This window comes from Helianthus annuus, chromosome 4, assembly GCF_002127325.2.
Source record: "Helianthus annuus cultivar XRQ/B chromosome 4, HanXRQr2.0-SUNRISE, whole genome shotgun sequence".
NCBI classification, from domain to species: domain Eukaryota; kingdom Viridiplantae; phylum Streptophyta; class Magnoliopsida; order Asterales; family Asteraceae; genus Helianthus; species Helianthus annuus.
Genome location: NC_035436.2, coordinates 154,125,929 through 154,139,887, shown reverse-complemented (window position 1 = coordinate 154,139,887; position 13,959 = coordinate 154,125,929). Strand labels below are relative to the sequence as shown.

General features: G+C 36.1%; 1 protein-coding gene and 1 non-coding gene across 7 annotated transcripts; both read left to right on the top strand.

Moving 5' to 3' along the window:
• The first annotated feature begins 3,566 nt into the window (after positions 1-3,566).
• LOC110936990 (myosin-9-like) lies at positions 3,567-13,715 on the top strand. Of its 6 annotated transcripts, XR_004890332.1 has the most exons (9): positions 3,567-3,844; positions 4,034-4,403; positions 4,512-4,598; positions 4,822-4,921; positions 5,123-6,263; positions 12,712-12,763; positions 12,855-12,938; positions 13,310-13,392; positions 13,471-13,715. XR_004890332.1 is itself a non-coding variant. In XM_022179396.2 (8 exons), exons 4-8 carry the CDS (start codon positions 4,857-4,859, stop codon positions 13,547-13,549), a joined length of 363 nt encoding a protein of 120 aa, XP_022035088.1. In that variant the 5' UTR covers positions 3,567-3,844; positions 4,034-4,403; positions 4,512-4,598; positions 4,822-4,856; the 3' UTR covers positions 13,550-13,715. The 6 variants fall into 6 exon arrangements, 5 of the variants coding, with proteins under 5 accessions (XP_022035088.1, XP_022035085.1, XP_035844444.1 ...); XM_022179396.2 differs by lacking the exon at positions 5,123-6,263; XM_022179393.2 differs by lacking the exons at positions 5,123-6,263; positions 12,712-12,763.
• Positions 8,140-8,211, top strand: TRNAE-UUC. Its single transcript has one exon. It is a non-coding gene; the product is annotated as a tRNA-Glu (tRNA).
• Positions 13,716-13,959: the final 244 nt, after the last annotated feature.

Genomic DNA, 13,959 nt, shown 5'->3' with positions numbered 1-13,959 from the left:
TATATAATTATATAATAGTATAATTAGTAACATATTTTGGCTATAAGGTGTTGTAAGTTGTGCTAAACTGGTTTTTTATGCATTTCATTGTTGTACCCTTTGTATATTGTGTTGTTTACAAGTGGTATTTAAAAGCCTGTGTGCTGGTCTTGTCACAAAAGTCATGGTTTTCTTATACAACTCATTGTTTTTTTACAAGTATCCTTCACTTTTCTTTCCTTGATATCACTACTTTCTCTCTCTAATACGATTCTCTGTCTTCTCTACTCTTTTTTCCGGTGATATTCGTGGTTCCACCGGCGATGAGTGGTTGTTTAAAGGATGTGATGCTCTAAAAAAGGAGACAACAAAGATCCGGCCCGTATCTTGGCGGGGCAATATCCGGATGACATAGTTGAACTTTTGTGACTATGCAACCGTGTATTTGCAGCCATGTGATAAGGCACATCTTCTTTGTCCCCATACCTTAATTACGTATCCGAGCCTTGACATTTTTTACATTTATTTATGTCTCTATTGGAAAAAGTTTAGGATTCTAAGCTTTTATTTACATGAACAAAGATTTGTGTGTTATGTTTGAAAGAGAAGGTCTGTGTATTAGGAATGGAAAATAATAAGTCTAGAAAATATAAAGGGGGTAATGTGAATACGATGTTTGGTTAACGTTGGGACATTTAACACAATACACTGATATAACGTAAAAGTGGTGAGAGATCGTTTAATGTTTAAATGTGCATTGATGGGTTTACTGTGGGTTTGAAGTAACTACATGGGTTACTTTGGGTAAAATGGGTATATGAAAATAAGATGGGAATTGAAGGGCTTAAGAAAGTGGAGTCTGAAAAGTAGTTTGAACAAAGTGATGGAGTAATCGTTGATAACAACGAAGCAAACTCTACGCTATCAAAGAGATTTTTTTGGATGTTATGTAAAATAGACGAGAAAGATGAAGAGGTTATACAATATCTGCACTTTTTAGTCTATGACGGATTGATGGGATTTGAGCTGAGAAGGTATACAATATCTGCACTTTTTTATATATTTTTTATTTTAATAAGATTACTAGCTAAGTTGATTTAATTTGCATACTATCAGGTTTTGTTTAATAGTGGAGGGCGTAAGCGAGGACTCGACATAGGCGCAAAGACACGACGCACAACAAAGGAGTAGTATGATGAAGATGATCTGAGTGGGACATAGGCTTTGCTGCAAAAAGTAAGATCAATTTGCTTATTTTAGTTCAGTGTTTTTTAATCTACATAAGTGCGGGCTCATCTCAAATCTAATTAATATAATCCATCAACTGTCGTTGTCGTCACGTGTCTTGCACATGTGGATCCACGCTGTAACGCGTAGGTCGTAAACCAACTATTAGTTTTGTTTTTAATCAGTTGGAAGCGAGATCTTTCTGGTCAGTTGTTTCATTTTGAGTGTTGGTTATTAGTTTTATTATAAGATCTTGAAAGGGTATTTTTGTCATTTTAGTAAAAAAAAATTTATTGTTGATTCTGTTTCGGGCATAGGAGCCTCATGCATTGATGTGTAGATTTCATGGTGTGTATGAAAAGTTAAATGAGGTTTTGGATGGATTGATGTGTAAAGAACTTGGAATCACAAATGAAGCAGAGATTAAATGCTCATATGTCAATTTTAGGGTCACCATTTTGTAATGTGATTTGTAGATATGATTGTAGGAAAAGAAAACCTTTGTAAAAAATACTGTGTACCTGGCCGCAATACGGCGGGTGCTTTTTCTAGTTGCTTCGGTAATATTAGAAATTGTTAGAAACCAACTTTAAAATAAAATAAAGAGTAAACTGCTAAATTCGTCCCTGAGGTTTGACTCAAATTGCTAGATCAGTCCAAAATCAAGTTTGGTTGCTAAAACAGTCCCTGAGCCTAGTTTCTGTTGCTATTTCAGTCCAATAAATTAACACCGTTAAAACCTCTGTTAATGAATGGGTAAAACTGTTAAATTCGTCCCTGAGGTTTGATTCAAGTTGCTAGATCAGTCCAAAATCAAGTTTTTTGAATTTGTTAATTATAAACTTATTTAGGTATATAATTTTTCTAGACTTGCATTAATTTTTTGAATTTGTTAATTATAAACTTATTTAGATTATAAACTTATTTAGGTATATAATTTGCAAGTCTAGAAAAATTATTTGTTAGTTATTTTGATTATTATTATTATTATTATTATTATTAGTAAATGTTTACTAATTATATACTTAAGTATTTAAATAAGATAATACTTAATTTAAATAAAATTAGTTTTAAAAATATAAATGTAGCTTTTTTGAAGAGCGCAATTTAACCGGCCCAGCCTTAAATACTGATTTTATTTTGATGTTGTTATTGTTGTTGTTGTTACCATGTAAATATTTAGTATTTATTTAAGGATTTAAATAAGACAACAATTAATTTAAACAATATTTAGTTATGAAAAATACAAACATTATATGTAAATTTAAATATTAAGAAATTAACATAATTTTTATTTATTTTTATTTAAATCGTAATATTTAATGTTTAATATTTATCAATTATTTTAATTTAATATTTGTATTATAAAGTTCTTTTATTCATTTTTTCTACTTAATTAAGTGGTTTCGTATTTAATAATATTATCATTCAGGTGAGGTCAGACAACATGTCGTGTCAAACCAGTGTTTAAGACAGGGCAAATAAAATTGCGCTCTCCAAAAGAGCTACATTCTGTTTATAGTTTTATAACTAAACACAAATTTAAATTATATATTCAGGGTAGACTTGTAATTTATCTTAGATTTTAAGACATTTAAGAAAATATATAATGTATTTGGTACAAGTATTGATGCATTAAGAACCTGTCATTTACCATTTTTTTTCTCTTGTGATATTAATGATTTATTCAACGAACATAAATATAACTATAACTGGACCCGCCTTAAACTGTATTTGGATATTATTATTGTTATACCTTTGTAAATATTTAGTAGTTATATACGTAAGTATCTAAATAAGATCACACTTAATCTAAATAGTATTGAGTTATAATTAACAAATTATATACCTAAATAAGTTTATAATCTAAATAAGTTTATAATTAACAAATTCAAAAAATTAATGCAAGTCTAGAAAAAATATATACCTAAATAAGTTTATAATTAAAAAATTTAAAAAAATAATGCAAGTCTAGAAAAATTATATACCTAAATAAGTTTATAATTAACAAATTCAAAAAACTTGATTTTGGACTGATCTAGCAACTTGAATCAAACCTCAGGGACGAATTTAGCAGTTTTACCCATTCTTCATTAACTGATGTTCTAACAGTGTTAATTTATTGAACTGAAATAGCAATAGAAACTAGGCTCAGGGACTATTTTAGCAACAAAACTTGATTTTGGACTGATCTAACAATTTGAGTCAAACCTCATATACGAATTTAGCAGTTTACTCTAAAATAAAAAAGACCCTTTATACATCTCATGACTTCTAGAATCCAAAGGGAATAGGGGTCGTTTTGTAATTAATTAGTAGTGTAAGGTCTAGATAAAGGTTAACGAACGTTTGCTTAAAACGAAGAGGGGTCGTTTCATCTTTTTCTCTAGTATATTCTGACGATTGGAGGCAGACAAAGAAATTAGCAATGCCAGACAACAACAATCTGGACATCGAGAAAACTCTCATCGTGCATGGGAAGCTTTTGAGTAGGTTGGAACGCTCATTTGCTGAAATTCTATCAACATTGGAAGGATTAGTTGAGAGATTAAATGCTCTAAATACCAATGATTCGCACACGTCTGAAGTTTCAAGATTCAATGTGAAGGATGAAATCGCACAAGTTAAGAAGAATGATGTAAGTAATCCTTTTCTTCAACATCTATTTAGTGTCATTCATGATAAAGAATGCGGTTTTTTTTTGGGTTATGTTACTTTTCTCAAATAATAAAAGTTAAAGTTTGACTGCCTGCAAGGTGTTTGATGAAATGCGTATCAAAGATGGCACTGAGGGTTATTGATTTTTTTGAGTCTAATTGTTTTGTAGTTCACTAGGTTAGGTTCTTGCTGCTTTTTTGTCAAATTGTTCTGTACTTCTTGCGGTCAAGAACTCTTGATGGAGGCTGTGGCGAAGCTTGAGATTTCCGATCGGGGGTCGAAAACGTATATACCAAAAATTTCTATAAAACGGGGGGTAAAAAACGTATATACCCAATGTCTTGAATGAAGAAACAAGAGATGACAACAATGTCTTGGCCTAGCCTATTGGTCTGGTATTGACACGACAGCAACTGGAAGCCAAATATCCTGCTGTGCTTTTCAAGCAGCAGCTAACAGCATATGTTGTAGAGATATATGGGATGATACGTGACAACTTAAAGACACAAATCTCTCCATTGATTGAACCGTGCATTCAGGTACTTCAACTAACTGCTCATAGCCTTCCTTATATATGTGTGTGTGTGTATGTATGCATGTAATATTTAACATCTTAATAGCTTATTATATGTGAATTGTTTAAGTAGGCATCAAGAAGGGGGAGAAGTGGTGATTATTGGCAAATGATTGTCAACACCAATGGATGCATCCTGGATTTGCTCAACAGTAACAACGTAAGTGCAATAATTATCACATGTTTGTTTCTTCTTTACCATGTCTGTATGAGACCTTTGGTTGGAGCCACATATATGCATGCATGTTGCATGAGTGCAGCGTTCTGTTGAACCGAGAGTGCAGGTTATGAGACAAGAAGTTTCTAGTATATGTCTGCTTACTTGCATGAGTGCAAGCTTGTTCGTTTACATTTAATATTAGTTTTATAACTTATGATTGCAGCGTTCTGTTGAACCGAGAGTGCTGCTTTGTCAGTAATGGTGAATATGTCCAGGCGGGATTGTCTAAATTGGAACAATGGTGCTACAAGGCAACTGAAGAGGTAAACTTTCTTTGTCTTCCTTACTGAGAGTTATTGAAATCTGAATGAATTCTTTCATTGACTAAAACTCAAATAAGTATACATCGTACAACCGGATTTGAGCAACCCTGGGAAACAAATAATTACAAGATAATTATAGAATTATATATGAGATCTGTATCCTAATATATATGCTATATACACATTAATACATCCTCTCAGATGAAGAAGGAGAGAATTGGATGCACAGGCTGGACTTGAAATGGTGAAAAAGTTGACGTGGCAGGCCTTTAGTAAAGGTATCCGTGACACTAGGATTAGATAGCATACTCGAATCACCCGTTATGTGAGACTAAGCTTCAGTGTTCATAAACCACACTGGTTCTGAAACTTAATAGTGTCATCTGTAGTGAAAGCCTAAAAAGCCTCTCCAAGCTGATTTGGGTCTAGTGGGTTTATTTAAGTCAGGTGGGCCTAATGAGGGCCTGTCAAACTGGGCTGATTGGGCTGCTGAGCCTGGTTTTGTTGATGAGGGATCTTGTGGGCTGTAGGCCAAGGAGATGCCCAACCCGGTTGGGTTTGGTAAAGCAAGGAGGCACAAGCAAGGTGAAGTGGGCTGGGCCAGGGCCATCCACCAATTTGGCCACATAGGTTGGGACGGCGACCTCTTTGCAGACCCCTGATGCCTATTCTGTGGATTTCCAGGCTGGTGACTAGAGTTGGGGCAACCGCTGCCATGTGTCGGCTGATTGAAGTGGATGGGTGGCCGGTACAATCGCACTTGAGCAGTTCGGGGAATCAAATTAATACAAGATAATTATAAAAATATACAAATATGTATCCTAAACTTTAGGATATGTATCTCATCTTAGTTATCCTTGTCTTATTTTTAGTTGTTTCTTTTCATGTTGCTGCTACTCATCTTAGTGTTAGCTAAAGATCCGAAGTTATAACTTTAGGATATGTATCTCTATATTATGTTTATTATAGAGTAGGTATATATGAGCTTGACACAACGGAATGGTGGGCTAACTTATTAGGGTTTTTATGTAACCTTGTATCTATCAAGTTTCACTGACTTTTGGGAAATGAAATTTCAGTATGCAGGAATAGCGACAAATAGCAACAAGGGACCTATATGCTACATAGCGAATAACGACAAATAGCAACCGCTATTTTATAAATAGCAATGCACTAGAAAAAGAATTATGAAAATTTTTATATGTATATTACATCAAAATATCATTGTATATATGCTATTTTACATGTATATTTAACATAAACCTATAAATCCAGTTATTTTATAGCTATCCGTGCACCTCCCGTCTGCTTTGCGAACTTGCTTGTGTTCCACTTTTCGGAGGTGAACATTTTTTTAAGTTTTGCTTGTTTACCTTGAAACAATTTAGAGTGATGAAATCGGTCGCAAATCTGGTCTTCGCGGGCATAGTTATCGATAGCGGCCATAGTGACCGCTATCGCGAATAGCGTGGCGAGGCGACAGTTCTTCACTACATGGTGTATAGCGTTGAATAGCGTGAAAGAGCGAGTTTTGTTTTTTTTAATTGTTTCCTTATATATATGACGTATTAGGTTTTTTTTATTCACGTAGCACATATTCATAAATATTGTTATTTATTAATATTCATAAATATCTTTATGATTTATAAATGATTAGTAATAGACTAATATCATGCACGAGTTTCAAAACCACAATATTTATTGTTATTTATTACTTCTGAGTTGATGCTTATTTATTGTGATAGTAATAGTATAACAACAAATATCGAATCTTTCTTTATGATTTAAATATCATATATATAGAGAAAGTATAATGTACAAAACGCCTTAACCTACATTAACGTACGCGACCAAATATATAACGTGCGTTATTATTTTTTTGACCATCTCAACTTGCGTGATTATACTTCCATGCGTGATTATCACTTCTCATGCGTGATTATCACCAAAAATCTGATCCCATGCGTTATTTTTGTGTCCCATGCGTGATCATTGCCTGATCCGACGGTTTACAGCGTCGCGTACGTGAAGTACGATAACGCGTAATGTATGTTAACCGCACTCTCTCTCTCTCTCTATATATATATATATATATATATATCGAATCTGTTTATGATTTAAATGATCAGTAGTATTATAAATATCGAATCTGCTTCAGTATATTCATTAGCTTCTTACTATATCGAATCTGTCCTCAAGTATCAACTGTTAACAGAATGGGTAGTAAAAAGACTACTGATCCTGGTTGGACTTACGAGACGCTGGTAGAAGGAACCAAGAGCTCGGTAAAGTGCAATTTTTGTTCTTTTGTTTCAAGTGGCGGGATTACAAGGCACAAACATCACCTTGCTTGGGATTCTCTGGATGTGGCGAGATGTCCCAAGGATCCCGATGACGTGAAAAATCTATTCAAAGAACTTTTTGAGAAGAAGAAACATGTAAAAGAGACGTCAAACAACATACCACATTTTGATGAAGTGGTCAATTTAGAAGAAAATGATGAAGATGAACAACCGGGTCAACCTCAATCAAAGGAAAGAGAGTTGCTTCATCAGTCGGTGCTACTGATTCTAATAAAAAAGCAAAAGGCCATATGTATGCAATGTTCAAGCCATCGCTTACATCGGCGAACAAAGACGGAAACTTGGTAGGAAGCGTAGAGCACAATGAAACACAAAAGAAACTAAGACTTAATGCGGTTCAAAAGTTTTCTCGTTGGATGTATGATGCGGGGCTTTCTTTCAATGCGGTGATTTACGATAATTTGGGGCCCGCAATTGAAGCGATTGGTAGATATGTGTGTGGTATGAAACCCCTACCTATCATGAGGTACGCGTTCCTATGCTGAAGTTATAAGGCCCCACTCAAAGTTTATTCGAGAAAACGGAAGCGGGTCGGCGAAATCAACATGGGTCAGCTCATTTACGTTTCCAGTGCTGAATTGGATCCATTGGGTCAGCCCAATTGTGGAATTAAAGAGGAGTGGGGAAGCAGTTCACATGCATGAGTAGTGGAGCAGTCAGTAACTGTCAGAGTAGTGGAACAGTTTGTAACTGTCAGAAGTATTATAAAAGCAGGCTTACGTTCATTTTACTTTTTGTCTTGTTTTTGTTTATCTGGTTATTGTAATTTGGAGACTTTGCCCATCTCGAATAGGGCTGTTTATTTCAATTCAATCAAAGAAGCCTGCTTTTGTTTTTAAATCCTTATCATTTGGTTCGATTGTCGTCCAGCGGTTAGGATATCTGGCTTTCACCCAGGAGACCCGGGTTCGATTCCCGGCAATGGAACCAAATGATAAGGATTTAAAAACAAAAGCAGGCTTCTTTGATTGAATTGAAATAAACAGCCCTATTCGAGATGGGGCAAAATCTCCAAATTACAATAACCAGATAAACAAAAACAAGACAAAAAGTAAAATGAACGTAAGCCTGCTTTTATAATACTTCTGACAGTTACAAACTAACAAAAACAAGACAAAAAGTAAAATGAACGTAAGCCTGCTTTTATAATACTTCTGACAGTTACAAACTGTTCCACTACTCTGACAGTTACTGACTGCTCCACTACTCATGCATGTGAACTGCTTCCCCACTCCTTTTTAATTCCACAATTGGGCTGACCCAATGGATCCAATTCTGAAAACGTAAATGAGCTGACCCATGTTGATTTCGCCGACCCGCTTCCGTTTTCTCGAATAAACTTTGAGTGGGGCCTTATCAGAGATGGAACACACCAAAAACAAATTTGCATGATAATGAGGTTGAAAAGTCAACATATGAGTGTTCCTTGTTGGCTGATGGTTGGAGAGGTCGAAAAGGAAGAGCGTTAATCAACTTCCTAGTAAACATTCCTCGAGGGAGTATGTTCGTTGAATTAGTCGATGATTCTAGCTATTCTCACATCGGTAGCCATTTAGGTCTTTTTTTTTGTTAATACTTACTAGAGGTGAAATATTTAGTAACTTATAAAATATCTTGTAGGCGAAAACATGCTCAAATTGTTTGACTGATTAATTCAGGAGGTTGGGCCGAAGGATATTATTCAAATTGTGACTCATAGCGGAAGTAACAATGTAGCTGCGGTTAAACTTGTGGAAGAAAAATACCCACACATATATTGGACTCCATGTGCGACCCATTGCATTGATTTGATGTTTGAAGACATCTTCAAGTTACCCGATTTAAAGGGTTGTCTTGAAAGGGTAAATGCGGTGAACACATACATATATTTGCACATTGCTACTCAGCATGATGAGAGAGTTCATGATGAGAGAGTTCACGCAGTCAGATGAACAGGCCTTCTCATTAGCGACCCACTTGCTATTGCCTTTTCTGGGCTTGAGAGAGAACCATGTAGGCCAGCTATCGCAGAACTGAGTAAACCACAGCTGGGCATTCCACTCCATACCAGTAACAATTTCAAACATGGACCATAACTGGATTTTATGCTTGAGTAACGACAACATAAGCGACCTGATAAGCAGCATAAGAACCAGCCAGGAAACAACATGAACCCTTATAACTTCGACACACGAAGTCCATTAATTCCAAACCCGAACGCCTAACTCGGAAGTTCATCTGACTGCGGTTTACTGGTTTATGTGTACCCCTAGCTGGTCTGATCTGTTGAAGGCCCATTGCTGGATTGTTCGTGTAAAGGCCAGTCCCCATTGCCTTTTGATGGGCCTGCTTTTGTAAAGGCCAGTCCCCATGTTTTTCTGCCCTGCTCTCATCATGTTGAGTAGCAATGTGCGGTTATATATGTATGTGTTCACTGCAATTGCTCTTTCAAAACAACCCTTTAAATCGGATAACTTGAAAATGTCTTCAAGCATCAAATCAATGCAATGGGCCGCACATCGAGTCCAATATATGTCTGGGTATTTTTCTTCCACAAGTTTACCCGCAACTACATTGTTACTTGCGCTATCAGTCACAATTTGAATAATATCATTCGGCCCTACCTCCTGAATTAATCGGTCAAACAATTTGAACATGTTCTCACCTACAAGATATTTTATAAGTTACTAAATATTTCACCTCTAGTAAGTATTAACAAAAAAAAAGACTTAAATGGTTACATGTGTGAGCATAGCTAGAAGCATCGACTGATTCAACGAACATACTCCCTCGAGGAGTGTTTACTAGGAAGTTGATTAATGCCCTTCCTTTCCGATCTCTCCAACCATCAGCCATCAAGGAACACCCATATGTTGACTTTTCAACCTCATTATCATGCAAATTTTTTTTGGTGTGTTCCATCTCTAACTTCAGCATAAGAACACGTACCTCATGATAGGTAGGGGTTCTCATTCCGCACCCATATCTACCAATCGCTTCAATTGCGAGCCCCAAACTATCGTAGATCACCGCATTGAAAGAAAGCCCCGCATCGTACATCCAACGAGAAAACATTTGAACCGCATCAAGTCTTAGTTTCTTTTGTGTTTCATTGTGCTGTACGCTTCGTACCAAGTTTCCCCCTTTTCATCCCCGATGTAAGCGATGGCTTGAACATTGCATACATATGGCCTTTTGCTTTTTTATTAGAATCAGTAGTACCGATTGATGAAGCAACTCTCTTTCTCTTTGATTGAAAGTTGACCCGCTTGTTCATCTTCATCATTTTCTTCTAAATCGACGACATCATCATTTTCTTCCTACCAAGTTTCCCCGTTTTCTTCCCCGATGTAAGCGATAGCTTGAACATTGCATACATTGGGCCTTTTGCTTTTTTATTAGAATTAGTAGTACTGATTGATGAAGCAACTCTCCTTCCCTTTGATTGAGGTTGACCCACTTGTTCATCTTCATCATTTCTTCTAAATCGACCACTTCATCATTTTCTTCCTACCAAGTTTCCCCCTTTTTTCCCCGATGTAAGCGATGGCTTGAACATTGCATACATAGGGCCTTTTGTTTTTTTATTAGAATTAGTAGTACCGACTTCATCATTTTCTTCCTACCAACTCTCTTTCCCTTAGATTGAGGTTGACCCGCTTGTTCATCTTCATCATTTTCTTCTAAGTCGACCACTTCATCAAAATGTGGTATGATGTTTGACGTCTCTTTTACACGTTTTTTCTTCTCAACAAGTTTTTTGAATAGATTTTTCACGTCAACGGGAACTTTGGGACATCTTGCCTCATCCGGGGAATCCCAAGCAAGGTGATGTTTATGCCTTGTAATCCCGCCACTTGAAACAAAAGAACAAAAATTGCACTTTACCGAGCTATTGGTTCCTTCTACCAGCGTCCCGTAAGTTCAATCAGGATCGTTAGTCTTTTCACTGCCCATTCTGTTAACAGTTGATACTTGAGGGCAGATTCGATATTTATAATATTACTGATCATTTAAATCATAAGCAGATTCGATATTTATAATATTACTGATCATTTAAATCATAAAGAAAGATTCGGTATTTGTAGTTATACTATTACTATCACAATAAATAAGCATCAACTCTGAAGTAATAAATAACAATAAATATTGTGGTTTTTGAAACTCATGCATGATATTTATACTATTAGTCTATTACTGATCATTAATAAATCATAAAGATAGAAGATCGCTGGAGGCCGGGCAAGAGGTCGACGAGTTAATTGGTCTATGTAGCCTGCTTTTCAACCTGGAGGATATAGACAAGTGGGTTTGGACAGGATCGGTGGATAATCAGTTTAGCGTGGGATCGGTCAAGGAGTTATTGTTAAAAAATCTTGGATCATAGGGGAATTATTATCCGAGTAGGTGTAGATGGCTCCCTCGGAAGTGCAACGTCTTCATATGGAGACTCGGTATGGACAAACTGGCTACAATGGATGCTCTCAAGAAAAGGAATATAGACAGGGGAGTCAAGTTTGTGTGCTTTGCGGCAATGAGGACGAGACTGTGGAACACCTTTTCACTTCGTGTAGTATAGCGTCGACAATATGGTCTATTGTGAGCTCGTGGTGCAAGATTCCTTCTATCTTGGCGTTTTCGGTGAGGGATTTACTCGAATCGCACGAGAATGTCGGTCTCAAAGGGAAGAAAAAAGAAGTTATTCAAGGTATTATTAGAGTTGGGTGTTGGAGTATATGGAAGGCCAGGAACGAGTCTAGATTCAACAACAAACCTGTGAAATTGGAGGGGATTATTCGGGAGATCAAAACGGTGGGCTTTTTATGGCTTAATTCTAGATCAAAGGATAGTGTAGTTAAATGGGAAGAGTGGTGTAATTTTGTTAATATGTAAGCTTGTTCTGTTTGTTTGGTTGTTTGCCGCCCCTTCTTGGGGTTTTGGCGTTTGGTGTTAATGAAATTCATCTTTCAAAAAAAAAAAAAAGATCGCTGGAAGAAAGATGAAGGAATCAACATTCAATAGAAGATCAGAACACAAACTGGTACCTGAAACTGAGTTGGGAACTTGGGAGAAAAAGTTCGCAGGAACAGTGGTCGGCAGATGAAGAGACGATGAAGAAGTGGGAAGAGTGTGTGTTACGTGAATAAAAAAACCTAATATGTCCTATATATAAGGAAACAATTAAAAAAACAAAACTCACTATTTTCACGCTATTCAGTGCTATACACCATATAGCGAAGAACTGTCGCCTCGCCACGTTATTCGCGATAGTGGTCGCTATGGCCGCTATCGATAACTATGGATGAGCTCAAGCACATTAGACAAGCTATTGGGTTCCTGGTATTTCATCTTAATATCTTTTTTTTTTTTTTTTAAGTTTTCCAAATTTTATATCTAATTGTTTTCCTTGTGAGCTTTTGCTTTACAGTTTTTATTTATTGGTTTTAGGTTATTCCTAGGAAGCCAAAGACTATATGAAATAAGTCATGATTTGTGCCCAGTGAGTCTCAGTTCTCATATTTTAATAGAGATCAATAGACATTGACTCAATTATGAATATTAAGCTGATGGTAAACCCATTTCACCTGTAGGTTCTTAGCATACGGCAGCTCTACAGAATCAGTACTATGTATTGGGATGACAAATGCGCCACATGTAGTAGTATTTCTTCAAAGGTATTAATCATTTGAATAGTTTTTTTTAGTAAATAATAGCACACCCCACTTCTTAAGCTCGTTTCTGGTATCAAGATAGTAGAGGTGGCAAATGGGTCAAACAGGCTTGGTTGGCTAATGGGTCCAAACAGGTCGGGTTGGTTTACCTGAAACATTTTGTCCGCTTTCTTACATTTTTTCATGAAAAAGTCTGGTGCTAAAATTATTGTTATTACATTAATCTTCGAATTATTGTTAACAATACACTTTGGTCAACGTTGGATCTGTTTGACCCATTCGTCGTGTTAGAGCTAAAGCACAAGCTGAAACTGATCAAAATTACCACCTGTAAAAGATATATGTAAAACGTGCAGTTTGTATTCTGTTGACAGGTAATTCTCGACATGCAGAATCTGATGAGCAAAGATACAATCAATGGTTTTACAGGCCCATTCTTGTTGGATGATGATTTAAGGTTGAATAAATTATCAGAACACATTTGATATATGTTAGTGGCAATATTTCTGTATTTAACGAAACATTTGGTGTGCAGCGTACCATTCTCTGCTGATGACCTCTCAAAATCAATGGATCAAATCAATATAGCAGATATTGAGGACGCCGCGTGTTGAATCATGATAATTCGGGGTTTAGTGTCTTGCTGCTCTGGATATTGACCTTTGATGGTAGGTTTGATTCTACCCGCATGTGAAGTGATTTAGTCTGTTTTTTCCACAGATTTTGATTTCTGAAATTATAGTTTATCTGCTAAAAAAGTCAACGTTTGACTTCTTTTGATCCTTGAAGCTAATTTTGGTGGTTCTAGTGGTTTGGTCAATATTTCCAGCAAAATCGATAAAGAGAAGCGTATCCATGATGAGAGTTATAGTGCAAAATCATGAACAATGTCAACAGCCAAGAACATCCACTACGCTTGCATTCATGACACTCTCCAACAATGGCTAGAAATACAAGAGAAAAACATTATACTTTATTAACAATGCGACTTGCTAATGAGGTGGTGGTGGAGTGGTAAGGGAGA

Bases quoted from the DNA above. Each gene is read 5' to 3' on its own strand.
- LOC110936990 (XM_022179393.2), top strand. From the start codon at position 4,564: ATGGATGCATCCTGGATTTGCTCAACAGTAACAAC. The intron at 4,922-12,854 runs GTAAACTTTCTT...TTTCACCTGTAG, and splicing joins GCTACAAGGCAACTGAAGAG to GTTCTTAGCATACGGCAGCT. The intron at 13,393-13,470 runs GTTGAATAAATT...TTTGGTGTGCAG, and splicing joins TTGTTGGATGATGATTTAAG to CGTACCATTCTCTGCTGATG.